Source organism: Bufo gargarizans, chromosome 3 (assembly GCF_014858855.1).
Source record: "Bufo gargarizans isolate SCDJY-AF-19 chromosome 3, ASM1485885v1, whole genome shotgun sequence".
Classification (NCBI taxonomy): Eukaryota; Metazoa; Chordata; class Amphibia; order Anura; family Bufonidae; genus Bufo; species Bufo gargarizans.
Window position 1 is genome coordinate 591318569 of NC_058082.1, and position 25923 is coordinate 591344491.

A 25923-nucleotide genomic window follows, 5' to 3' on the forward strand; every position below is an offset into this window, starting at 1 on the left:
TTGCCAATCAAACCACTTGACTTGGGTCTCGGTACTTGGGCATTCGCCGTAGACTCTTTATGGTTGATATAGCTCCGTACACCTACATGCCTTACATTCAGTAGGCGCTGGAAAACCACTTTAAAGAAGAGATTTTAGCATGTTTCTAATAAGGTGCAGGTAACAGGGAGTGCAGCCTTCTGGGTAGTCACTTAAACATAGTAACATAGTACATAAGGCCGAAAAAAGACATTTGTCCATCCAGTTCGGCCTGTCATCCTGCAAGTTGATCTAGAGGAAGGCAAAAAAAAAAAAACTGAGGTAGAAGCCAATTTTCCCCATTTTAGGGGAATAAAAAAAAACTTCCCGACTCCAATCAGGCAATCAGAATAACTCCCTGAATCCACGACCCCTCTCTAGTAGCTATAGCCTGTAATATTATTAGGTTGTAGGTTATAGTGGCTCACTCCACTTGTCACTGTGGTAATGGTGCCCTGCTGCAAGTGATTCACCTACTCTCTTAATTTAAACAAGTTTAAAATAATCAGCAGGCACTCACCATCTGAATTTCCCATATATAACACACATACTGAATGATATAATAAAATATTATAGATAAAATATTATGGATGTTAGTACAATATATCTTGAACTTTACACACAGTATACGAATAGAATTAATAACCAATTGCAAATGAATAAATATCCAATATGATAGAATACATTTTAAAAAACGAATAAAAAAATCGGATAAAAGTTTGGATCTGAAAATCAGAAAAGTATCACCTAGGATTATTTTGATGGAATTTTTTTCGAATAATATTCGAATGCAATTTCTAATGTCCACTAGGTGTGCTTGACTATTTATCCTGGTTGACAATCCAATACAAAGTTCGTTGCAGAATGTGCACAATTCTAGTGTATAGTCGACCAAATTTCGATCGGTCTTTTATCGCAAATGTCCTTGATTTATGCTCTGAAGTGTCTGTTGTGCTCAATAGGACACTAAGGCTGTGCAGTTATATGAATGGGTGACTTTCGAATTAATGATTCAATATATCTTGCATAGGATTTAAATAGTCAATTGTTCTTATAAAATTCGATTGCGCTTACTGTAGAGGCGTCCCTCTCACAGTTAAGCTACTCACCCAGACCCAGAATTCTTGTCTTTTCTTTCGTATGATGTGGTTATGGCGCTCAGCTGTCGGCGTCCCACGTGGTAATAGATACGTTTTGAGAAAAAGACAAAGTTGTTAATTGTCTTGCATGAATTTTGCTTTTTCGGATCTGTACTTCTTAATCCTGCAGGATAATTTGATTAGTAGTTTGGTTCCTTTAGTCCGCCAGAAGCGTTTCGAGGTGACCTCACCTCTTCCTCAGTGGCTTAAAAAAAAAATGGAAACCAAACTATTTTTCGCTTTTTATATAGTGTCCATGGCTGCAACCAAGACCTGGATTTTCGGGATATTGGAAAATCTGTTTTTTTGGCTTATTAAGTTCCTAAATATGTAATGTCTAACTTTCATGTATTTCTCTCTTGTTTTTCGTAAAAATTATATCATGCATAGCTTAAACACCGTTCAACTCTATATTCAATAGTTATGTCAATGAGAATAACAAAAATAACCAAAAAACGCACATGCGATTATAATGCGTTTTTTCTGCAAGTTGCCTTTCTTGGGTTATTCCTTTCCTAAATGAACATTGGCCCTATTCTATATATTGTTACATTGTTTTATATACAAAATATACGATATATGGTCAAAGTAGCCTCCAACTTTGTACTCAATGATTATTTCAAAGGATGGAATAGAGACAGCCAAAAAACGCATATGCGTTTGTGATGCGTTTTTTCTCCAAACAGTTTTTTGGCTCATCTCACTAAGTCATATGCTGTCTCCATTCCATACATTTCTACATAACTCTATATATTCCTAATGATTACATATCACCTAATTAAATTGACATTCATCAAATTCAATAACATGGTCATTTTCTATATTCCATAATAGGTAATTAAAACATAAACAGGTAAATACTTAAAAATTTAATTGTTTTAGTTAAAAAATTATTAAACTTAAATTAGTTGTTTATATGATGTGTTATAAATCTTTAAAAACTATTTGTATTGCGAAAAATTGTTTTCTGCATATTTTCTGTATCGTTGTGCTGACAAAGTAAAGTGTGCCTTCCCCCGAGGGAGAGTCGTGGTGCTAAAAGACAGCCTGACACACGACTCTCCATCAGGGAAAGGCCCACCCGCTATATGAAGCACCATATTTCGAACTCTGAATTTAGACCTCCTGGTCTTATTGAGTTCAAATCATAAATAGATCGTGACTCTTTCCGGGACATTTTCGAAATATGATCTCCCCCTCTCTAATTAGTTTACATTTTTTCTAGGGCTGCAAATGTGATTCCACTTGGGTCTTTATTGTGTATATATTATTTATGCATTGACAGGGGGTGTTTTTCATATCCTTTTTTTATGTTCGCTATGTGTTCAGAAATCCTTTGTCTTTAAACTCCTTTTTGTTCTCCCCACGTACTGTTTTTTACACGGGCATTCCACTATGTAGATTACACTAATTGTATTACATGTTAAAGGATCTTTAATTTCCCGTGTAAATGTACTATTGTATGATTGAACTTTGGTAGTTTTTTTAGGGAACTTGATTGTTTTGCAATTATTGCAACGCCCACAGCGAAAAAAACCTTTCAAGGTATGCCAACCCTGTATCATCGACTTGTTTTCTATTATTTTGTACAGTTGGAGCAATTTTCAATGATAAATTAGATGCTTTAGTATAAGTTATTTGTGTTTTTTCTGTTAGTGATGGTCCTATTGTTTTATCTATGAGTATGTGATGCCAATGTTTATTAATGATCTTTGCTATTTGTTTGTTGGGTATTATATGGTAATATGATTCTGATTGAATCTTCCTGTTGTGTTGTATTTACGTCATTTGGTTTAGCTTGGAAGAAGGTGTCTCTTGTCATGTTTTGCACTTTCTTCAATGACTTGTCTAATATATCTACTGGATATTGTTTAATCATAAATTATTTCTTCTGCTTCTTTTTCGAAATCTTCTTGTTTTGTACAATTTAGTTTTAGTCTTTGGAATTGGCACCACGACTCTCCCTCGGGGGAAGGCACACTTTCCTTTGTCAGCACAACAATACAGAAAATATGCAGAAAGCAATTTTTCGCAATACAAATTGTTTTTAAAGGGAACCTGTCACCGGGATTTTGGGTATAGAGCTGATGACATGGGTTGCTAGATGGCCGCTAGCACATCCGCAATACCCAGTCCCCATAGCTCTGTGTGCTTTTTGTGTTAAAAAACCGATTTGATACATATGCAAATTAACCTGAGATGAGTCCTGTATGTGAGATGAGTCGGGGACAGGACTCATCTCAGGTTAATTTGCATATGTATCAAATCTGTTTTTTTACACAATAAAAGCACACAGAGCTATGGGGACTGGATATTGCGGATGTGCTAGCGGCCATCTAGCAACCCATGTCCCCAGCTCTATACACAAAATCCTGGTGACAGGTTCCCTTTAAAGATTTATAACACATCATATAAACAACTAATTTAAATTTTTATTATTTTTTAACTAACAAACAATAAAAATTTTAAGTATTTACCTATTTATTTATGTTTTAATTACTTATTATGGAATATAGAAAATGACCATGTTATTGAATTTGATGAATGTCAATTTATTTAGTTGATATGTAATCATTAGGAATATATAGAGTTATGTAGAAATGTATGGAATGGAGACAGCATATGACTTAGTGAGATGAGCCCAAAAACACAATTTGGAGAAAAAACGCATCACAAACGCATATGCGTTTTTTGGCTGTCTCTATTCCATCCTTTGAAATAATCATTGAGTACAAAGTTGGAGGCTACTTTGACCATATATCGTATATTTTATGTATATTTTGTATATAAAACAATGCAACAATACATAGAATAGGGCCAATGTACATTTAGGAAAGGAATAACCCAAGAAGGCAACTTGCAGGAAAAACGCATTATAATCGCATGTGCGTTTTTTGATTATTTTTGTTATTCTCATTGACATAACTATTAAATATAGAGTTGAATGGTGTTTAAGCTATGCATGATATAATTTATATGAAAAACAAGAGAAATATATGAAAGGAAGACATTACATATCTAGGAACTTAATAAGCCAAAAAACGCAATTTGAAGAAAAACTGCAAGAAAAACGTAATAAAAACACATGCGTTTTTTTGGCTATTCTTATTTTCCTTCTCTCTCTTAGACAATTAATGATTATAAAGTTAAGTCATTTTAAGTTATACATTATATACCTGACAATCCATCTTTTATATGTATAAAAAGACATATTCCTACCAGATTTTCCAATATCCCGAAAATCCAGGTCTTGGTTGCAGCCATGGACGCTATATATAAAGAGAAAAATAGTTTGGTTTCCATTTTAAGCCACTGAGGAAGAGGTGGTCACCTCGAAACGCGTCTGGCGGACTAAAGGAACCAAACTACTAATCAAATTATCCTGCAGGATTAAGAAGTACAGATCCGAAAAAGCAAGATTCATGCAAGACAATTAACAACTTTGTCTTTTTCTCAAAACGTATCTATTACCACGTGGGACGCCGACAGCTGAGCGCCATAACCACATCATACGAAAGAAAAGACAAGAATTCTGGGTCTGGGTGAGTAGCTTAACTGTGAGAGGGACGCCTCTACAGTAAGCGCAATCAAATTGTATAAGAACAATTGACTATTTAAATCCTATGCAAGATATATCGAATCATTAATTCGAAAGTCACCCATTCATATAACTGCACAGCCTTAGTGTCCTATTGAGCACAACAGACACTTCAGGGCATAAATCAAGGACATTTGCGATAAAAGACCGATCGAAATTTAGTTGACTATACACTAGAATTGTGCACATTCTGCAACGAACTTTGTATTGGATTGTCAACCAGGATAAATAGTCAAGCACACCTAGTGGACATTCGAAATTGCATTCGAATATTATTTGAAAAAAAAATCCATCAAAATAATCCTAGGTGATACTTTTCTGATTTTTAGATCCAAACTTTTATTCAACTTTTATCCGATTTATTTTTTTTTTTTTTTTTTTATTCGTTTTTTAAAATTGATTCTTTCATATTGGATATTTATTCATTTGCAATTGGTTATATGGTTATTAATTCTATTCGTATACTGTCTAAAGTTTAAGATATATTGTACTAACATCCATAATATTTTATCTATAATATTTTATTATATCATTCAGTATGTGTGTTATATATGGGAAATTCAGATGGTGAGTGCCTGCTGATTATTTTATACCTGTAATATTATTACACTCCAGAAATACATCCAGGCCCCTCTTGAATTCCTTTATTGTACTCACCATCACCACCTCCTCAGGCAGAGAGCTCCATAGTCTCACTGCTCTTACCATAAAGAATCCTCTTCTATGTTTGTGTACAAACCTTCTTTCCTCCAGACGCAGAGGATGTCCCCTCGTCACAGTCCTGGGGATAAATAGACAATGGGAGAGATCTCTGTACTGACCCCTGATATATTTATACATAGTAATTAGATCTCCCTTCAGTCGTTTTATTTCTAAAATTAATAACCTTAATGTTGATAATCTTTCAGGGTACTGTCATTGCCCCATTCCAGTTATTACTTTAGTTGCCCTCCCCCTAACCCTCTCCAGCTCTGCTATGTCTGCCTTGTTCACAGGAGCCCAGAACTGTACACAGTACTCCATGTGTGGTCTGACTAGCGTAAAAGTGGTAGGACTATGTTCTGAATTTATTTCTTGTGTTCTGCTTATAGCAAACTGATAGCTTATTAGCAATTATGACAATAGTTCAAAAGTAGCATCATTATGGCTGCGCTAGCAGTTTTGGGTGGAAATCCTCAAATAATTTGCATCATTGATAAACTACTGATGTCTGGTGGATGAAGAGATGATCATAGTTTAGAGCCAACAGAGTATATCTTCAGGTTTGTACACATGGATTAATGGGGTGCCTCATGATGCACAGTGAAGAGCTGATCACCACAGGTCCAGCTTCTCTATTATGCGTTATATATCTATATACGCCACTTTTGTCAGGGTGAGACCTTTCCTTTGTGATGTGGGCCCTAATTTAGCATTTAGACCGGTCCAGGGGAGATGACTATTCAGGAACCTGGACCTGTCAATCAAGGAGAGGGAGGGGCAGGCAGGAGGAGCCAAGGTGGACAGTGTCAGGGGCCTGCCTTTGCATGTGGATTTAAATGTCTGTTTGGCCCAAATCAAGCAAAGGATCAGTAAGTGAAAGTTATTATTACATTCACCTGAGCTAGCCCTACAGAGCATTGTGCCAGCTGTACCATTGGATTTCCTGCTGACAGACTTCCTTTAAATGAAATCTATCCCCACGATTCTGGACTGTTACCTGCAGTAATGCACATAAGGAATCCAATCTCAATTTTATGTTCCTGCTGCTTCCCCCTTTCCCCGCTTGGGACTGGTTTGCTAAGGTAATGGAGAGGACTCCTGTGCACATGCACAGCGGTCCTGACAGTGTATTACAGCGCAGCTTTAAACGCTGACAACAGAGGACTATAGGAATATAGAGAGTAGCAATCTGGACTCCTTATCTGCAGTACTACTCATGTATTACAGGATATAATGGTGAAAGATCCCCTTTTTAAGGGGCTGTCCCAGGACTTTCATAACCACACATAATGGATAAACTTTTTCTTTAGTTTCTTTGCATCTCTGAATAAAGATGTGATATCCTTCCCTTCCTCTGCAGATCGCAAAGAAAGAACTGGTCTGGCTTCAACAGGAATACGAAAATGAGACCAAAAAATGGCTGCAGGAGAGAAAAGAAAATCAGGACAAGCTGAAGGCTCTGAAGAGTAACATTAAAACACTGACAGAAAGCAATGATCGGTGGGTGACTCGCTGGATCGGCTTTATAGTAATAAACCGGCATAGCGTGGTCTGCAGCGCTACTCCTGTTGTGAAAAATACTGGCAAACTGATGGATTTCCGTCTGGGATCTGGTTGAAAACCAACCTGTCCTTTCTGCTGCAGCTCTTTTCCTCTACAGAGCTGGTAAAGGTTGATCATTTAAACTATGCAACCACCTCTGGTGGACAAGCTATAAGGAAAAGAAGAAACAGCAGGCGGCGCTATAGAGATACATTTTATTGAATAGTTCAGTGCCTATACTAAATTTTTTATTACATGTAATTATAAAAGTATTCACATCTGCGTGCTGGTTTGAAAAATGTAGAGTATTTGTCAGAGCACAAACCCTTTTAATCTTGGCACAAACTCTTAATAGCTGTCCACACTTCAAGTTCTCACTGGAGCTCTGTTCACATTTACCTGCTTCAGGGTTTCTAACAAGTGGATGGCAATAACGTTTAAAATTCGGCACAACCCCTTTGTGGGGAGGGGGGAAATAAAGATTTCTTATAAAGCGTGAGACATTCTGCCTGTGGTTGAAGATTGGTTTAGTTGTTTTATGATTTATTTTTTTACTCCCCTCTGGTATTTACACTTTCTTCTTTCTGTACTAAATGATTACAGATATTCAAAGGGTATAGTAGAGAAGAAAAAGCAGTATGAAATCTACATAAAGGACTTCGCAAAGACCCAGTAAGTATATTAGGATGCTCAGGATTTAAAGCATTGACGTTGGGCACACAAGGTGGTTCTGTGCTTAGACACGTGCTGCGTGCGGTTGTCACTGTAGATCCGCAGAGAGAGAGACGTCAACCACTTTAGGAAATCAAACTTTGTTTTCTCCCTCACAGTTGCAGTAAATTCGAAAATGAAAAGGCAAAGTTGGAAAGTCAGATATCTAAGAGCGAGGCAGAAAGAGAGGCTGCTGCACAAAGGGTTGCCATGGCCGAGGTAAGGATCATTATGTACAGGGCGTGTGCAGGAGGTACTGGGGGCAAATCTCCCCCACATTTATCCCTCTTTTTATCATTAGATTTATAAATTCTATCTTCCTCTGTTACACAACTATTGCATTTGAAGGGTTGTGCAAAGTAAATCCTGGACAGTAGGTTAAACCCCAGTTTACCTGGTACAAATATATTACTTCTAGTACATAAGATGTAGACTCCTAAGATCACAGTGGTATATTTCTCACGCACGGGTATATTTTATCTATTTCACTTAATGTTTGTGTCGTTAAAAGATATCGACAGTATCCCCCATAACAGTGACCTCTTCAGTACACCGCCCCTTTAACAGTGAACTCCACAGTGCCCCGCCACTTTAACAGTGAGTTTCGCAGCACCCCACTCTCTTGACAGTGACCTCCTCAGGGGCACACCCCCTTAACAGTTACCTCCACAGTACCCCGCTGCCTTAACAGTGACCGACCTCACAGCAGTGGCCCCTGCCCCTTTAACAGTGACCTCTACAGCCCCCTGCCCCTTTAATGCTAGGGCTACACGACTAGATGTGTCACGCAACATTTTGTCTCAATAACTTTTATAATGATAGGCTATGGTGTCGCACTGCGACACGACAGTCGCAAAAAATCCATCCAAGATGGATGCATGTAGCAGCGTAGTTGTGCCCCATGTGTCGTGCAACTTATTGTCGTCCTGTAACCCTAGCCTAAAGCGGTGAAGAAAAATGGCTGGGTTGTTATGGAAACCTGGAATACAACTGTGTGTATGGCAGTTGGGATTTAAAGAGAGAGACTTGCAGGCTTATAGGAGAGGACACCATGGACTGTTGCTGTTTTTGGACAGTAAGCCGTCTGTTTTTCTAAGGGTACATTCACACGACTGCAAATGGGTTCGCGTCCGTTCCACAATTTTGCGGAACGGGTGCGGACCCGTTCATTTTCTATGGGGACGGAATGGATGCGGACAGGACACAGTGTGCTGTCTGCATCCGCATTTGCGGAGCGCGGCCCCGATCTTCGGGTCTGCAGCTCCGCAAAAGATAGAACATGTCCTATTCTTGTCCGCAGCTTGCGGACAAGAATAGGCATTTCTATAGGGGTGCCGGGTGGGTCCACAACACACTACGGTCGTGTGAATGTACCCTAACCCTGTACAACCAGTTTATCATATTTTTGACTTTATAATAAGCACCTGATCTTCACAAACTGACAGAAGGACTCGATCTGATTTCTTTAAATACTATAGGGCTGCACGATTCGCCAAACTACTTTCATTTAATCTCACCGCCGGGGCACCTAGTTGGGTCAAACTGGAGTCTGACTTTTTGGCTCCTATCTCTTTAGCAGTGATCATTTGGTCCCCAGAGCCTATTCCAGCTGAGACTAAGTCTCTTCACTCTTTTTTTATTCTTTTTGTTAATTGTGGAAAGCGGTAGGATTTACATTTAAAATGCAGTTGAGACTTGTCCCTTTAACTCACCTTTTACATAATCCTGCTTTCCCACCTGGTATGAACAGCCTCTCCTTCTCCTGGTGGAGTTGACAGTCCCTGACGTGTCTTGAACTTCTGTTCTCAAAATCTGCGTACACGGTTCGGGTGATCTAAGAATTCAGTTATAGATTTTGCTTCCACGAACCAAATGTTATGGTCCATGGTAGCCGAATTCATAACGGGATTCTTAGAATCTTTTACGCCGAACTTGAAAACAGAGGTTTGCTCTTCCCTAGTCTACATAATGTTCTAGAGAGGGCTACATTGCTTACCATTTCTCAATTTAAAAATACTCACCTACCCCTCGGGAAGTGTACCAATGATCACAGATTATTTATTTTTAGGAGAGAAGGGTTAGGTGTGTAGCTGATACTACTTATTCCCCTCTTGAACTCTTTGTACTATCCTTTATCCGAAGAAAGCTTTTGGTCTCCTATGTTTATAATTGGTTGACTTTACCTTTAGAGGAGCAAGCTGCCCTTTATGCTTAGATGGCAGTAGATGCCTGTGTCGCAGTGGCTAGTCCTGCTGTGAAACCATAAAAATAGCTGGCAGGTTAATCTAATCGAAACTTCTCGTAATGTTTTCGATAGACCATAATATGTCCCGGAGTGCTTACATCGTATATCTATCCATCAGTCTCACAGCTGTGCTGTGGTGGGTTCCATGGTCCACACTTGGTGGGCCTTCCCCATTGTGTGTGCTTTCTAGAACTCCATCTGCTCTATCTTGACTGATATTTTGGGCACTACATTACATAAATCACCTACAGTCGGTGCTTAAGACCCATTGTGGCAGTTGCAACTAGGATGGATAAAATGGCTGTCTTTAAAAAGATGGCTGCCGTTAGTGATGGAGTGGATGTTGTTGCGTGGGTGTGGCAACCATGGATATCCTCTTACCATTCCACCCTTTCAACATACTATGTTTCTCTTTAGATGATGGGGATCCCTTGTGGCCTTGTATCCTTTGGTAGCAATTCCCCTTGTCATCCCCTTTTTGCAACACCATATAAAATAGCCGAACTTGGATTTTATTTGCAGTGGTCCTAATGTTCTTGTATTGTTTATTTGCTCTTTTGATTACTTTGTTGTTCTTGTCCTTCAGACCTGAATATATTGCTTACTGATAACATGGCCTCATTTAACATTCATGTTTGTATATTATTTAAAACATATACAATGCACCTTATAAGACGCACCTAAGTTTTAGAGGAAGAAAATGAGACAAATATATTTCTCGCTCGTATCATTGGGGGACACAGGACCGTGGGTATAGCTGTTTGCTGCCACTAGGTGGCGACACTAGGCTGAAAACTGTTAGCTCCTCCCCTGCCAGCTATACCCCCTCCAGCCTGGAGAGAGCATATCAGTTTTTAGCTTAGTGTCGTAGGAAGCAGACCTCCCTGCTTAGCATTCCCTCTCTGTTTACCTGTGGAGGCTGGCCGGTGTCGGTTGTCCAACCACCCTGCCTCCCCCAAGAAGAAAAGGTGGACCGGGGCAGCCTCGCTCCCCTGCTTCCTGCAAGGGCCACCTGTTCTCCAAGCCCTTCCCTCACCAGTCCCATGCCACTTCTGTGCCAGCGACTATAGAGGTGGCCCTGCTGGTTTAAAATGGAAGGGTGAAGAACACAGATGAAGGCAGGTGAGTATATCTCTCCCACCTCCCTCTCCAGTCTCAACCCTCTGCCTGGTCCCAGATTTGGACAGCGGCATCGCAGAGGAGGTAGCGATACCACTACCTCAGCGGCGGCGCGAATGGCGGCCGCCTGGTCATGCGGGGGTTAAGTGTTTCGCGCTTAGTTCCTTGAAGGGTTTCCCACTGCGACAGTATGTTCCTTCCTTCCGCCGATCTCTGCAGCTCTGTCGGGGAACACAGGACCTGGATTCGCCAGACATTCTGGTAGGAATATAGCTACCCCCTCCAGCATTGAGCACTATCAGCGCACCATGTCTGACCCAATCAGTACTTCCCCGCAGGGCCACCTACTATGCTAGCACTACTTGCAAGGTTAAATTCCCTCGTGGACAGGCTGACTCTCTCAGCTCGGCATGCCATGCACCCAGGCAGGCCCAACCCCCCCCCCCCCCCCTCTCCAGCCCACAGAAGTAAAGGACCAATCTGTCAGTGTGGAACCAGATTGGGCACGCGCCAGTGAAGGACCTAAGATATCCCAATCCACCCTTTCCCAATTTGACGGCGGATTTTCTCAGCCGGACGACGGTGGACATGGGGGAGTGGTCCCTCCATCCGGAGGTGTTCGCGCAAGAGACCCCAAGGCGTACAGCGTAGACCTCCTTGTGGCGCCGTGGGACAGCTTTTCTTTCCTGTACGTCTTCCCACCTCTTTCTCTACTGCCTCGGATTCTGTGCATAATCAGGATGGAGGGCATCCGGACGATCCTGATCACCCTGGACTGGCCTCGCCTAGAGTGGTACACCAACTTAATTTTTCTTCTAGGGGACACACAGTGGCCCCTTCCGCTCAGGGCCGATCTTCTCTCACAGGGTCTGGTCTTCCACCAGAGTTTAGATACGCTACGTTTTGACAAAACTTCCTTCTAAGGCGGAGAGGTTTCTCTTATACGGTCATTTGTACGATGATTATGGCCAGAAAGCCCACGTCGTTCAAAATCTTTTACAGAACTTGGAAGGTCCTTCCTGAGTTTCTGTAAGGAAGAACGCGGTCTCCCTCCTAGATGGTTCTCCCTTCCTACTATTCTGGCATTTCTTCAATCCGGATTGGTACTTGGACTCGCGCTTAGTTCTTTGAAGGGACAGGTCTCAGCCCTGTCCATGTTTTTCCAACGTTCCCTGGTTGGGTTAAGCCCCGTTAAGACATTCCTGCAGGGGGTGGCTCACACAGTGCCACCTTATCGTCCCCCATTGCATTCTTGGGACTTGAACCTGGTCCTGAGCTCTCTCTCTAGGCCGCTCCATTCGAGCCTTTGAGTGTGGTCTCTCTTCGCTTGCTCTCCTGGAAAGTGGCCCTTTTGGTGGCCGTCACGTTTATCAGGAGAGTTTCGGAGCTGGCAGCCCTTTCTTGCAAGGAATTCATTCTGGTGTTTCACCTAGATAAAGTGGTGCTCCGCCAGTGCCTTCTTTTTAGCCGAAAGTGGTGTCGGCCTTTCATGTCAACGAGGACATTGTTCTCCACTCGTTCTGCCCGCAGCCTTTCTCATCTGAGATGGTGCGAACTCCATCGATTTGATGTCATGCGGGCTTTGAGGATCTACCTGTCAGTTTCTGGTTCTTTTCTGCGTACGGACTCTGTTTGTAGTCCCTGAAGGTACTCTCAAGGGATTGGCGGCCTCCAAGGTGATGATTGCCAGGTGGATTCGGTCAGCGATTGCCGAGGCATACTGCTCCCGGGACAAGGCACCTTCCCGTGGGATCACGGCCCACTCTACCCGAGCGGTCGGGGCTTGTTGGGCTCACCTTCACCATACTTCTGCATCTCAATTGTGTAAGGCTGCGACTTGGTCCTCCTTGCACACGTTCACAAAATTTTACCGGGTGCATTCTCTGGCCTCGGCGGATGCTGCTTTGGGCCGAAGTGTAGTAACTTCCGCGAGGGAGTTGTTTTCCACTGGGTTCTGGTTTTCTCTCCCCATGAACTGCTTTAGGGCGTCCCATGGTCCTGTGTCCCCCAATGATACGAGCGAAAAAACAAGATTTTTGTGAACTTGCCTGTAAAATCTCTCTCGCTTAGTTCATTGGGGGACACAGCACCCACCCAATTTTCTTAGTGCGGCATGTAGGGGCAGTTGGTTGCCGGATGGGACCTCTGTTCTGGTTTGGTCCTACGGCGGTGTGCGGTTCTAGTTTTGTTTCAGTTTACTTTCTGCTTCTCTTACTGCTAGGGCACAAACTGATATGCTCTCTCCAGGCTGGAGGGGGTATAGCTGGCAGAGGAGGAGCTAATAGTTTTCAGCCTAGTGTCGCCTCCTAGTGGCAGCAAACAGCTATACCCACGGTCCTGTGTCCCCCAATGAACTAAGCGAGAGAGATTTTACAGGTGAGTTCACAAGTCTCGTTTTTTCATCGGACCTCAGATCAGATCCCCCATATCGGACCCTCAGATCAGATCCCCCATATCGGACGCTCAGATCAGATCCCCCATATCGGACCCTCGGATCGGATCCCCCATGTCGGACCCTCGGATCGGATCCCCCATGTCGGACCCTCGGATCGGATCCCCCATGTCGGACCCTCGGATCGGATCCCCCGGGTCGGACCCTCGGATCGGATCCCCCGGGTCGGACCCTCGGATCGGATCCCCCGGGTCGGATCCCCATCAGAGATGAGATACATGTTGATTTCCATTATTAAAAGCTGCATTGTGTAATATCCATTTGTGACTAATACCACCCCTCGTGCCCGCTTGACGTCACCTAAGCGGGTTACCAAAGCGTGACGTTACACCCTCCTGAGGAGCAGGTAAGGTCAGCTTGGTACAGTTTACACACACCTCCTGTCCACGTGGGCACAGAGAGGCAACAAGCTGAGAGCTTTTTCACTGCCGCAGTGAAAACAGCACCTCCTCAGCCCGGGAAATCTGCCACCAGCTTCTCGTTTGATATAAACCCGATCCGCTAACGGGATTATGTAGGGTGAAAAACCAACCCGCGGTAGCTTATAACTAGGCCGAAACACGGACGTGGGGATTCGTGATCGAGATACAAGACAGCACAATATTAAATTATATATTTAATCGCCTTAAGGGCTCACTAGATATAACACTATACACACAGAATATATACTGTGGTCTGAGGTTACAGATACAGGTGATAAAGGTACAACAGGGTAAAGCAGAGCAAAAAGCAGGTACTGGGTAAGATGAAAGTTTCTTTGGGGTTATAATGGTGGAATTAGTCCTTGGCTGCAGTCATGTGGAGGCAGTGAGGTCAGCTGGTTCCCAGTCTCTCCAGACACATTGGCACGATGTGACTCCCTTCAGAAAAGACACCACCCGCTGGCTTGCATGGGCTTTTGACCTGTAGCCAGCTGCTTCCCTCCCCGCCTATGGGTAGGGTCCACCCCTCCTTCTCTGGTGCTAGCAGCAAATGACCCATAAAACCCCTTAGGGCTCATAGCCCCAGACCAGAATGTCGCAGAAAGGTGGTTCCGGGCCCAATTGATCCGCCTGGGTTCCGGCTACAATTAGAGTCCAAACATGGTGCTTCTATGTGGTTTCTGTGGGGAGATATGTATATCTCCCCTCCCGGGCATCCTAGCCTCAAGCCAGGACTACGTAGATGTTCGGCTTTGCCCCAGGATTGCAAAAATATAACCGAATTATGCCTGGGATGGATGGACAATTCATAATTCCTTATGAAATGTAGGTGCCAACATGTCTGGGAGTTTATCATTGATCCTGGGCCATGGCTGAGACCTCCTGCTGGGGGTTTTCCTGCAGGATTTGCTTGCCTCCACACTGGCTGCCTGAGGTGTGACTTTATTCACCTGGGGCCTCCTGGATGCCTGGGGATTTTTCCCTTGCTAGCTGACAGATGGCTGGGGGGTGGGAACATATTTTGCATGTACACTGACTGTGACTGTGTACATGCCCAAAGGTGAATCAACTGACAATCAGGGCTGCCAATAAATTATAATACATATTCCTCACAGTTCTTTTCTTTCTGTAGGTTATGGTCTTAGAAAACCAAAAGCAAGCTGAATTATTAAAACTCCAACTGAAAGTTTCTAATGCAGAACAGAGCATCAAAATGTTAAAACCAGCGGCCAACAGGTACAATTTTTATATTAGAATTCTTTTGCCATATTCTAACTAGTAATTCCAGACCTCCTAGCTCCATTTTAATGGATTATTCACAAGTCAGTGTTCGGTCAGTGATTGTGAGTCAAAACAAGGTGCGGCTCTAAACACAGAACAGGAGAAGATCTTTCCCTTCTCCTTATGTCTGTGGGGGCTCCACTCTGGGTTTTGGTTCACAATCATTGATGGAAATCACTGACCAAAACACTGACATGGGAATAAGGCTTTAGGCTGTATTCACACTTTAGTCTTGTTCCCCCCCCCCCAAACTGCAGATTTCTTGATGAGGTTTATAGACCGAAAAAGTGTCAAAACAGCAATGTGTGAATGCACCCAAAAGTGTCTTGTGTGTAGATACAGGAGTGGACACTTGTAGACTCCATGTCTAGAATGACGGATTTATGTCATATTTCTACACATTTCCTCTTCACAGTAATCCAGTAACATTAGAAAAGATTAGTACTATGGAGACTTATGTGTCAAAACTGAAAAAAGAAATGGACAAGTTACAGGTTAGTAAATTTTTACTTATTTTGTGTAATAACATTATTCACATTAACGAGCACTGTGACAAAAATGTTTATAGTCTGACTTGTTAGAAAGATACCTTCTGTAAACTGTAGTGAAGGAAATCATCTTCTGACCAGCGGGCGCTCTGTACAGTATTAGAAAGTATTGGCTCCAAAGGGTAATAACTTCATACTGTAAAAAAAACGAGTTTGGAAAATGTTTTTATTAACAGTAAAAATCAATTTATGAAGTTGTAAGTAATAACTTTGGCTCATCGGAAACAATACATTCTAATACTGTATGGAGCGCTCACTCTGTACAGTATTGAAACAAAGTTTTATGTGAATCTACTTAGGATGTTTTATCAGAAGTCTGTTCTCTCATCCCTAGTTATAACCTGTCTTCTGATCCTCAGATGTGTCATGTGACCAACACTCTCCAACTGACATTATACAGAGGGTCAGTTCCTTCTCTATTTATTCCTATGGGACTGACATTGTGGCTTCCTTAGGAATATACAGAGAAACTGGCTTCCTGTCCACACATAAGATGCTGTGTTATTTGGAGAGTCAGAGTGCTAGTCGCATGACACAGCTGAGGATCAGAAGGGAGGTTATAACTCAGTCACTGGCATGAAGATCACCTTCATTACAGTTTACACCATGTACCTTTCTAACAGGTCAGAGAATAAAATATTTTGTGGAAGTGCTACCTCCAAAACCAAATCTAGTCATGGCCCAGAAAGTGGTTCACATAAAGGAAAAAAAAAAGGTGCTCACCCATGCACCCCGTCTCTGTTTTTTAGAGGCAATGTTTCCTTCATGCTGCCTCTGTTACATGTCCGTAGTCACATGCACCATTGAGTCTCTCTGGTCACTTACCGCTTGGGGAAATGTCACAACTGAAGCCAGTGAATGGCTGCAGAGGTGCACATGACCATGGACGTCACATCACACCCGGTGCTGGGACAGAGCTTAGGGAATAGTGAAGTGTCTTTTTTATTTCTTTGTTCTTTTCTGGCCATAACTTAAATTGGTTCTTTTAGGACTTCTCTGTGAAATGTGTGTTGGATACTGATATGAATCTACTTATAATGTGTTTCTATATCTTTGTCTGTCCTAGTCTGAATTTGATAGAAAAATTCACGCTTTGAAAAAAAATGCAAAGCTGAGTCCTACTGCACTGAATGTGTCTGGTGTCATGAGCCTGCCAACTACCACCACTGTAAGTATATGCATATAGTGCGTTGTGACATACATGTACGTCACTTGTTCAAAGGTAAAGTATGAAGCCCATTCAGGAGGGGAACCCGCTCCATACAGGGTACAGATGGCTTATAACTCTGATGCAGGATATTTGTTCTCTCAGATGCTACAGTCAATAGCGACTGCAGCATCTGAGTAGTTAGACAGCGGCGAAGAGTTTCCTCTGCCCCTTCCTGTCCCCGTTGCCATCCTTAAACACCCAGAAGGTTTTTAACTTTTAAAAGTAGTAAAACATAACAAAAAATATATAAATTTGGGATCGCTGTAATCCTACTGACAGAATAAAGCCATGATGTCATTTATGCAGCACAACGAATGCTGTAAGAAAAAACTAAGACGAAAAAATGTACTTTTTCTATTCTACTCCACCGTACATGATAGATACATACAGTTCTGTTCACTTTAATAGGACTGAGCTGCAGTACCAGGTGAAACCATAACTAGATTTACAACTTTGTGCCTGGTAAATAATGGAGGGAGTGCAAATCTGGCAGAATGCAACAGCCCCATCAGTGAGTGGGGGCTCCAGAGTCAGATCATCAATCTAGTATTTATAGCCTAGCCTGAGTAAGAGGCCATCAGTACCTTTTTAAGGCCACTGCCACACTATGTATTTTACTTTGCATATTATTCTTTGCATTTAAATAAAACAATCACACAAAAAAAAAACGCTTGGAAATTGTCATAAAGGGTAAGTGTAATCACCAAATTTAGCTATTGTTCAAATCCCGTTTTATGTTAAACCATTTTATTTATTTTTTTCTTAATTTTTATTATATAAGTAACATGTACAAAATCAGACCATCCAAAGATCCATATTACATAAATCAACAATACAATAACATTTTACCCCAAATACCCACCCCCCACCCTATGTGGAGAGGGGGGGGGGGGGGAAGAAAAAAAAGAAAAAGAAAATGTGCATTTATATAAAAAAAAATATATTTTTTTTATAATCCTGCAATTTTCTCACTGGCCACTTGCCCTAATAATATGTAATTTAACTGTTCTGCACAGGTAAGTTTTTAGTAGCTATCTTATCAAAGTTGTATAGATATAGAGGACATTGATATCACAGCTTAACGTCTCCCTCCTGACCTCTGCACAGGTCACAGAATATGCCTAGAAAAATCTCCCATAGAAGAGAATTAGGTCCTCGTCTGCTTATTGTGTCTATGGTCTTATGTGGCTGCTCTTAACACTTAGGCCCCTTTCACACGAGCGAGTATTCCACGCGGGTGCAATGCGTGATGCCAACGCATTGCGACCTCACGGAATCCGGACCCATTCATTTTAATGGGTCTGTGTACATGAGCGTTGGTTTTCACGCATCACTTGTGCGTTGCGTGAAAATGGCAGCATGTTCTATATCCTGCGATTTTCATGCACTGCTGGCCCCATAGAAGTGAATGGGGCTGTGTGAAAATCGCATCCGTAAGCAAGTGCGGATGCGATGCGTTTTTCACAGATGGTTGCTAAGAGATGTTATTAGTAAACATTACGTTTTTATCACGCGCGTGCAAGACACATTAAATCGCATTGCACCCACGCGATAAAAACGGAACTGAACCAGATCGCAAACAAAACTAAATGCACTTGCTTGCGAAATCGCTTAGTTTTCACTAAACGCATCCGGACCTAATCCAGACACGCTCGTCTGCAAGGAGCCTTAGGATACTAGAGTTTTTTTGCGGTTAAATTTTTCTTGCCTATCTTCCTTGAGCCATAACTTTTTTTATTTTTCTAATGCGTAATGTGTAGATCTGGTAGGCTCGCTAAGCACGTAGTGTATGGAGTAAATTCATAGAAGGATCTGATCCCACAGTTAGTTATGTCTTTTGCTTATCACTTACATAAACAAAATGTATCTCACTGTATGATCTTCTCTCTTCAGGTTTTTCCAGACTCTTCTGCAGGAATTTCAGCTCCTGTGTTGACTAACCCTGGTCCATCACCTATCAAACTATCCAATCCAGTTCCTGTCAAGTCCCCAGTAAACAAAACCACTGCCAATAAAAAAGCCAAGCAGAAATCTGCCATCAAACCTCAGACACTTCCTGCATCTAATAGCGTTAAGCCTAAGGCCCCAGCTCCTTCTCCAGTAAAGGGTCATGGGGCAACTGGCACTGACAGAAAGGGAAATAGGCCGCCGGACAGCAGACTGCCTTCACCTGCAAAACCAACTGTATTTGATAAGATCATTGAGGAGCTCCATGACGTATTTCCACATTATAAAAGGTAACCGCTGAAGTTCTCTACAATTCCTACTGTCCTGTGTTTTCCTTCACATCATGTCCGCTTCTCTCATCTACAATTGCATTTCTTATTGTCCGCTCTCAGGATTCGGGACATCACCCCTCCCTCTGTCCGCGCAGAGCAAGGTCTGATGTGTCTGTGTGAAATAGTCTGGTAAAAATGACATATCCCATGATGTACTACAGCAGCAGGGTTTGAGATGCAGCTCTGACCATGCATTTAAGATGGCCATCCACCAACGGCTCTCTTGGCGTCCTATACACATGCATGCTCTGTTTGGCCAAGTGTGCATGTGTTCTGAATATGAAGCTGCTGGGAGACACATCTGGTGGATCTCTCAGAGAACTAAGGGATCAGGCATGTTTAAATCCAAATGCTTGATCCTTTTCTCCCCCTAACAAATGCTGTCGGGAGGCCCCTGTACACTAGATGGTCAGTCCTGCTGAAATCAATGTTTTTAGCTAACGTTAGTCTCTTAGCGACCAATTGCCTCATATGGACATCACTGGTCACTAAAAAGTAAAGTTACACACATCTTGTGTGACCGCTCCATACACAGCAGATTCCGGCTGTGTTACTCAGCTGACACCCATCAACAGTGGTCAAGATCCGAGCTAGCTCCAGTCCCCACTGTTGGGCTACATGCACACGACCGTTGTGCGTTTTGTGGTCTACAAATTGCGAATCCGCAAAACACTGATGGCGACCGTGCACGTTCCTCAATTTGCGGAACGGCACAGACAGCCTTTAATATAACTGCCTATTCTTGTCCGCAAAGCACGGACAAGAATAGGACATGTTGTTTTTTTTTTGTAGGGCCATGGAACGGAGCAACGGATGCGTACAGCACACGGAGTGCTGTCCGCATCTTTTGCGGCCCCATTAAAGTAAATGGGTCCGCATCTGAGCCGCCAAAACTGCGGCTCTGATGCGGACCAAAACGGCTGTGTGCATGAGGCTTTAAACAGATGCTTCAGTGGATAGTGACTGCTGCATCTTAGTGGTCCGACAGGGAGAACGTTCCCCTGTCCTCTGGTTGGCAGCCGATGGCCTTCTAGAAGGCCTCAATCCTGATATGTTATCCTCTGGCAGGGTGTAAGGGAATGTTGATAAAATTGCTGTTCAGATAACTAACAAAAAAGTAAAAAAAAATCCATTGAATAAAGTTATAAAAAAAAAAAACTTTCTCAAAATAAGAATACAAATATCACACTATTCATTATGCGTTGTGGCAGAATTATTTTTGTCACCTTGTCTCCCAAAAAATGAATAAAAATGATCATAAAGTGGAGTTTACATAGAAGCAGTATCAAGTGAAGCTGCGGCTTGCTCTGCCAAAAAGCGTTATCAATGGAAAAATACTAAAGTTCTGCGTGTCAGCATATGGCGAGACACTACATTTTTTTTTAAAGGTTTCTTATTTTCTAAAAGTAGTAAATATAATAAAAACTGGTGTCGCTGCAGTCTTTTTTCACATTTAAACCCCACATCCCACAAAGAAAAAAAGCAACCGAAAAATAAATGTATGACTCTCAGAAGGCAGGGATGGCCTGCTTTAGTTGTAATCTTTCTAACCCTTCCTCATCAGATTGTTATATTGAAATGACATTGAATTAGCAGCCATTGATCCTCATCTATGCCTTGTGAGGGAAGGGCATCCACAGGGGCACCACACGCAGAATACACGCTACCACAAATTGGTGGCTGCATTTTGCTGATGAAGTTGCCGATCCCATTTTCTTATTTGTTTTATTGTACTTCCCATAACCAACAGTCTAGCCCCACTAGTAACTCACTCAGTAGGTGTGCACACCCTTTTAAAGGGGTTATCCATATAATGACCCCCCAATGCCCAAGCACCTCACATAGGTTATTCTTACCCCGGCACCCACGTTGCTCCTGATCCCCGTCGTCATTGCATCTCCCCATTGCGCGGATCAAAACATGTGGTGGCGGGGGGTGTTGATAAGCCAATACCAGGCCGTGCTGGGGACGAGTCTCTCCAGAATGGCGGGGAACGCTAGTTAGGCACATCCCTGACGTTACCTGCTGTTGGTCCCTGTTTTGATCCGCACAGCGTGGAGATGCGTCAGCGGCCGTGCAGGCATCAGGAGCGATGCTGGTGCCAGGGAGCGCGGTAAGTATAACCTACAAGTGAAATTTGAAAAATTAGAATACCGTGCTAAAGTTAATTTATTTCAATAATGCAACTTAAAATTTTAATATTGTGAAAAGGTTCAATATTCTAGGCTCAAAGTGTCGCACTCTAGTCAGCTAATTAATCCATACCCCCTGAGCAAAGGGGACCTGAGATTGTGACTTTGGGGTTTCATAAACTGTAAGCCATAATAATCCAAATTATAGCAAATAAAGGCTTGAAATATCTCGCTTTGCATGTAATGAGTCTCATATGTTAGTTTCACCTTTTAAGTTTGCTTACTGAAATAAGTGAACTTTGCACGATATTCACATTTTTCGAGTTTCACCTGTATATGAGGGGCCTGGACATTAGGGGGGGGGGGGGGGTCATTACAGGGGTTGGATAACCCCTTTAACGTACATGGAGAAAAAGGAAGCATGTGATATGCAGCCGCTGCACTCAAATCACCAGCTAGGAAACAAATATGACACTTGGGGGGGGGGGGGGGGGGAAAGCAAAACCCTGCACAAAGCAATTTGCTGAGTACAAACACCAAGATTAACGGCTATCCTCGTATTCGTCCCCCTCCTTGGTGTTTTTGTTCCATTATAACCTGGAATTTAGATGGATTTTCGTCTGGTTTGTACCGTCTGTCCTCCAGCATAGCTTTATCCGTATGTCATTGTTCTTTTTGCAGTTCTGAACTTACCAACTTCATCAAGTATTTCCGAGCTCGAAATAGTGGGACTTTGTCTGGTTTATCGCATGAGGATATAATCTGCAGTGTGACAGAATACATACTGGACTACCAGGCCAAGAGCCCTCCACCTCCAGCCTCTCCAGTAAGAAGAGTTCTGTCACAGACCATCCGAATCATTTAGCACTTTATTTAACCTATTGTCAGATAACATTTTCTGTTCTTTTTTCTTCCCACAGAACACAACTGGACTGAATGCGTCTAATCTAGCATCTGGTATAATCCAGCTTTCTTCACCCCAACCGAAGCAGCCATGGGGAGTGGTCACTGGAGGAGCCAAAATCAAGTGGCAGAATTCTAATGATGTAGAGGTGTGATCTTATCACTAGGTTGTAGATGTTCACACAGAGATGTATGGAGAGGACAGGTTGTGGATTGGAGATTACATGTGGAGAGGTATCAGGAGATTAGGTCAGAGATGTATGGAGAAGACAGGTTGTGGACTGGAGATTACATATGATGAGGTATCAGGAGATTAGGTTTGGATGTATGGAGAGGACAGGTTGTGGACTGGAGATTACATATGATGAGGTATCAGGAAATTAGGTCAGAGATGTATGGGGGGACAGGTTGTGGACTGGAGATTACATATGATGAGGTATCAGGAGATTAGGTCAGAGATGTATGGGGAGGACAGGTTGTGAACTGGAGATTACATATGAGGTATCGGGAGATTAGGTCAGAGATGTATGGAGAGGACAGGTTGTGGACTGGAGATTACATGTGGCGAGGTATCGGGAGATTAGGTCAGAGATGTATGGAGAGGACAGGTTGTGGACTGGAGATTACATGTGGCGAGGTATCGGGAGATTAGGTCAGAGATGTATGGAGAGGACAGGTTGTGGATTGGAGATTACATGTGAGGAGGTATCAGGAGATTAGGTCAGAGATGTATGGAGAGGACAGGTTGTGGACTGGAGATTACATGTGGCGAGGTATCGGGAGATTAGGTCAGAGATGTATGGAGAGGACAGGTTGTGGACTGATTTGTGTGTCATTGTTAATTTTTTTGGAGTGAATTCTCTGGGCAGTGGGGAGCCTGTGAAGGGATTGGCAGTGGATGGGAGGGGAGGCCGCAGGGGTGGATGTTGCAGTAGTTTTGAGACAGCCATCTGGGGGCTGATGGATATGATTTACTGACTGCTTATACGGTTGTTTTTTGTACAGTCCTTTGGTGAAGACCCCTGTATAATCTGCCATGATGAGCTGAAACAGTTCCCAGTACACAAGCTGGACTGCGGTCACTACTTCCACAAGCATGTGAGTATTGGGATGGTCTGCATTATGGTCGATCACTGACATTGTCTCCAGGTGTCTGCAGGCACGCGGTGACTACAGCACTTGCTCAGCTTCTGAGCGAGCGCCATGTATGGCGGAGGTCCTTAAGAGATTAAAGGGGTTGTCCAGGGTAAGAAATGCCACCACACATGGGATGTTTGTTATTGTAGATCAGCCCTATTTACTTAAATGGGTTTTCTAGTACTTTGGATATGTGATAAGTCATGTATATCAGATCAGTGGGGGTCTGACAGCTGGTACCCCTACAAGTCCGCTGTTTCAGACAGCCAGTGAATGCCAGAAGCACTAACTTCCATGCGGGGTACTGCATCTTAGGTCCTCTTCAAGTGGATGGAAACTGATCTGTCGGATGACGGATACTACACGGTGGATAAAATGTTGTGCTTACGGCTCTGGCGGTTTCTGACACAGACTGCTGCCAAAACAGCTGATCGGTGGAGGAGCTGGGTTTCTGACCCCACTGATCTGATATTGATGAGGAAAACCCCTTTAAAAGGGGCTGAGCTGTAGTACCAGATACAACCTGTAGGAAAGAGTGGTGCTGTTTCTGGATAAAGGAACCCGGCAGCACGGTGGCTCAGTGGTTAGCACTGGTGCCTTGCAGCGCTGGGGTCCTAGGTTCGAATCCGACCAAGGGCAACATCTGCCTGGAGTTTGTATGTTCTCCCCGTGTTTGCGTGGGTTTCCTCCCACACTCCAAAGACATACTGATAGGGACCTTAGATTGTGAGCCCCATTGGGGACAGTTGGATGATAATGTTTGTAAAGCGCTGCGGAATTAGTAGCGCTATATAAGTGTGTATAATAATAATTTTATAACCCCGGCTCCAGCAGAAGCCAATGCTGGTCACGTGTTCAGTTTTTCAGCGCTGATGTTGCATCTTGATGTCTGTTTTTGCAGTGTATCAAGACCTGGCTCCACACTCAGAGCACCTGTCCAACCTGCCGAGAACACGCTCTCCTACCAGAAGACTTCCCTGTCCTCTCAGGAAGGATGAGAACTGCATGATGCTGATGCTCTCTTTAGACCTGAGTAGCTGTGAGAACGCCACCTGTTCACGCTCTGTTTTTAGCTTATGGCTCCTTTCCTCCCATGTACTTGCCTTGTTCCTTTCTGTTTTCTGTGTCATCGGTCTGCCCAGCTCCTGAGTTCTGATTGCTTTGACCTTGGTTGTCACAACCTGGACTCTGCAGGAATTTGCATATTTAAAGGGGTTTCTGTTTCAATAATTTTTGCCCCCCCCCCAAGCCTCCTATGTATAGATATGGCTATTACATGCTAGTTAATGCTCCCTCTGCTGGCCTTTGAATTGCCTTTCAGAAAATCCCATTAATGTCTAGTGCCGGTGAGCAGAGGTCTCTGCTAGTGCGCCGATTCTCATCGGTTGACCGCAAGGCGGCAGGAATGACTCTGTATACAAAGAGAATGGAGACAATGGGAATGAGCTACTGAGCATGTGTGACCATTGGCAATGGGGTGGATGTTATGAAAAGGAATCAAAACACCTGGGGGTGCCATAACAAGTATGTAACGGCAGTATCTACACACAAGCACTGGGCTTGCTGCCCGAGTAAATGAAAGTTCAATGTTATTTTACTAAAAAAAAACAAAAACACAGAGCTGCTTTTATTGTGAACTACACAATGGATGGAGCTTAGTTCTGGTTTGTACTTTCGGCACCGTAGCGACGGAACAGCTGATCAGTGGGTGGTGCTGGGTGTCAGACCCCTGCCAATCAGATTTTGATGGCCTGTACTGAGGATGGGCCATAAATATAAAAATCCTGGAGTTATCCCACAAAAAATAGTATGCCTTCAATTGGGCATTTCAAATTATGGATTTTTGCAATACATTTTTATTATTTTAATGTAGCGCCCCCTGCTGTTTATCCTTCTGGTCCACTTTCTCCTGCATTCACTGTTGGATAGACATGCTCAGTAGCTTCCCTGCTTCTTTCCCCTTAACCTCATAGAGTAGCATCTGAAGCAGCTCAGGCACCATTTATTTATCTCTACTTCTAAATCCATAGAAATACATAGCCCTGTCTGAATCTAGACAGCGGAGAAGGAAATTGTGCAGGCTACATGTGGAGACCTGTCGTGCCCAGGATCGCAGAGTAACGATGATCCCATAGTAATGTATGGGTTTGCAGGATGAGTCGCAAAAAAATCCAGCAGTGTTGTATTTCTATGGGATCACCGCTACTCTGCGATTGCTGTTGCTCACTCAGTGTTGCCATACCCTTACATACCGTATGTATCTCTGGGGCTATATGTAAAAGGGAATATTTTCTTGTAGTATTTGCAGTGCTTCCCGGGATATGCAGGTCCTTAATTGTCTCATGTGATCTGCTGCCTGCCCACAGAAAGTTGAGAAAAGGGAGTAAAAAAAAAAGTTTGAACTTTGTGGGATAGGCCCTTTTAAAGGGGTTGTCCGGGCTTTTACTATTGATGACCTATCCTCAGGATAGGTCATCAATAACTG

At 43.0% G+C, this 25923-nt stretch overlaps 1 protein-coding gene across 3 annotated transcripts in view; it reads left to right on the plus strand.

Annotated features, from left to right (window-relative positions):
* LOC122930794 (E3 ubiquitin-protein ligase TTC3-like) overlaps positions 1–25593 on the plus strand; it is a 176760-nt gene extending 151167 nt beyond the window's left edge. For all 3 annotated transcript variants that reach the window (XM_044284388.1, XM_044284389.1, XM_044284390.1), the window contains 11 exons: positions 6818–6957; positions 7603–7671; positions 7830–7929; positions 15081–15184; positions 15645–15723; positions 16844–16945; positions 18881–19224; positions 22080–22224; positions 22319–22450; positions 23307–23399; positions 24340–25593. In XM_044284388.1, the coding sequence (XP_044140323.1) occupies positions 6818–6957; positions 7603–7671; positions 7830–7929; positions 15081–15184; positions 15645–15723; positions 16844–16945; positions 18881–19224; positions 22080–22224; positions 22319–22450; positions 23307–23399; positions 24340–24447 (1416 nt within the window). In that variant the 3' untranslated portion in view covers positions 24448–25593. The remainder of the gene's footprint in view (positions 1–6817; positions 6958–7602; positions 7672–7829; positions 7930–15080; positions 15185–15644; positions 15724–16843; positions 16946–18880; positions 19225–22079; positions 22225–22318; positions 22451–23306; positions 23400–24339) is intronic.
* Positions 25594–25923: the final 330 nt, after the last annotated feature.